Source organism: Macadamia integrifolia, chromosome 9, assembly GCF_013358625.1.
Source record: "Macadamia integrifolia cultivar HAES 741 chromosome 9, SCU_Mint_v3, whole genome shotgun sequence".
NCBI lineage: Eukaryota > Viridiplantae > Streptophyta > Magnoliopsida > Proteales > Proteaceae > Macadamia > Macadamia integrifolia.
Genome location: NC_056565.1, coordinates 24,362,383 through 24,364,334, shown reverse-complemented (window position 1 = coordinate 24,364,334; position 1,952 = coordinate 24,362,383). Strand labels below are relative to the sequence as shown.

General features: G+C 38.6%; 1 protein-coding gene across 3 annotated transcripts in view; it reads right to left on the bottom strand.

Annotated features, from left to right (window-relative positions):
• Positions 1-347: 347 nt before the first annotated feature.
• LOC122088766 overlaps positions 348-1,952 on the bottom strand; it is a 5,576-nt gene continuing 3,971 nt past the window's right edge. For all 3 annotated transcript variants that reach the window (XM_042658092.1, XM_042658090.1, XM_042658091.1), the window contains exons 5-7: positions 1,556-1,748; positions 891-1,312; positions 348-626 (exon numbers count right to left, since the gene is read on the bottom strand). In XM_042658092.1, the coding sequence (XP_042514026.1) occupies positions 426-626; positions 891-1,312; positions 1,556-1,748 (816 nt within the window). In that variant the 3' untranslated portion in view covers positions 348-425. The remainder of the gene's footprint in view (positions 627-890; positions 1,313-1,555; positions 1,749-1,952) is intronic.

The following is a 1,952-nucleotide window of genomic DNA, read 5'->3' as shown; positions in this document are numbered from 1 at the left end:
TTGCATGACTTACGATTGAGTTGGTGTCAGGCTTGATTCATTTCATTTGAATAGGGACTCTTTGTTTGTTTGTTTGTCTGTTTTTTTTTTTTTTTTTCAGTAAGTGCATTTGTTAAGATCATTCATGGCACACAGGATGTTTATTTCATATATCTTTAGATCTTTTGGGTTGCATTCGATCCTACAATTTCCTTTTGTGGCAACGCCGAGGGCTCTGGCGGGGTTCTCTATTAGTATGAACAAAAATCATTGGATGATCTCAGCTTAAGAACAAACCTGGTCCCATTGGAGTGTCTTAATGTGTTTACTGCAATTGGATGCAGTATACTTTTCTGATTCTCTCAGTATTGTCCATGTCCATCCTTCAATGATTTAATAGCATATTGAACAAAGGCTAGACTGGAGTTGCTACTCATATTCTTTATCTATACAGGGACTGTGTATATTAAACTCCCTAAAACAAAGGAAACAAATATAGTAGTCAACGCATATGCATGTGCTCTCCAAGGGTGACTACTGTTTCTCATAGCATGGAATTCGGCCATGAAAGTAGAAACTGTACTGAGACACCCTAAGAACCCAAACTGAATTCCTGTCGCGATTGTATCACACTTCTGGGTATTCACCTGCAACAAATTTCTCTATCAGAAGCAACAAAAAAGATTTAAGGGAGAGGGGAGAGGCCTAGTAGTATCAACAGTTTCCTTGTCAAATAAAATGTCTGGTATCTGTATAGGCTTATGCCTTAACACACAACACCCCCCTCCCCCAGAAGAAAAAAAAAAAAAGTGCATAGATCATGAAGCTATACTTAGTGATATTGAGACATATGCTGAAACCATGTTGTTGGTATTGAGATAATACAGGCAAACATGGATAGAGAACCTTACCACATCCATCACCGTCGCAAGTGCTGCCATGACACAAGCAGCGGCAACATTGGCAATTAGAGTCCCAAAAGGCATCCAGCTCATGAAACCCTTCCTTCCTAGCCCTCTTCCATTTAGCCGAGCTAAGAACCATCTCAACCACACACCTGGGGGTCCAACCATGCAGGCAAGCCACAGCCAAGCACTACTGCCTCCATCATCAAATTCTTTGCTCAATAATGAGCCACTAACAGCCCACAACAAGCCCAGCATCAAAATCAAAACCACCAGAACTGCTAAGTGCCTCTTGAGGCTGTTCACACTCCAGTTGCTTGATTTTGGTTTGTCATCTCCCAAACTACTGATGTGTTTCCCTAAGAGCCATCTGAAAACCTTGGCTGTTTCAACACCCAAAGAGATAGATCCAGCTACAAGGATTGTGTCTACAATTGGAAAAAGAAATAAAGAAAAGTACCTTAGTGAGATGACTGAGCACAAGAAGATTAATCTGATGGAAAATTTTCTAGTATTAGGTCTATACAGAGTTTGTACATATGCTCATTAATCTAGAGCATAATAGCAACTTTAAAGTGTACCAAACTGCAATAATAGGAAGCAGTGAACCAGCCAATAACAGATAAAAACAATAATAATTTGTCTATGCAATCATGAAGTGCAAAATTTACCTATGAAAAAACCAATAACAGCAAGATCCCAATGGCCTTCAACACAAAGTTGAAGCATTTCTTGATTCCAACCGCTGAAAGTAGTTAAACTTCCCAAATATCCAGTTGTCAATGCAATAGCTAGGATGTCAGACACCTGCGATATGTCCCCTTTGAACACGACACCTAGCCATCCCATCAAGAAAGAACCTACCTAAAGAAATTAGATACAAAATCTACAGAATTAAGTTTTGAATAATGAATCAAAAATTCAGCCTCAAACCAATAATTAGACAGTTTGACTCTCCCTAATTTACTTTATTTGCTTCAGTATGTCATTTTCACTACAATCACTTGGATAAAATTAGTTCTCCAAATTCCACAGATGATCATGTTTGTTTTGGTTTTTTTTTTTTTT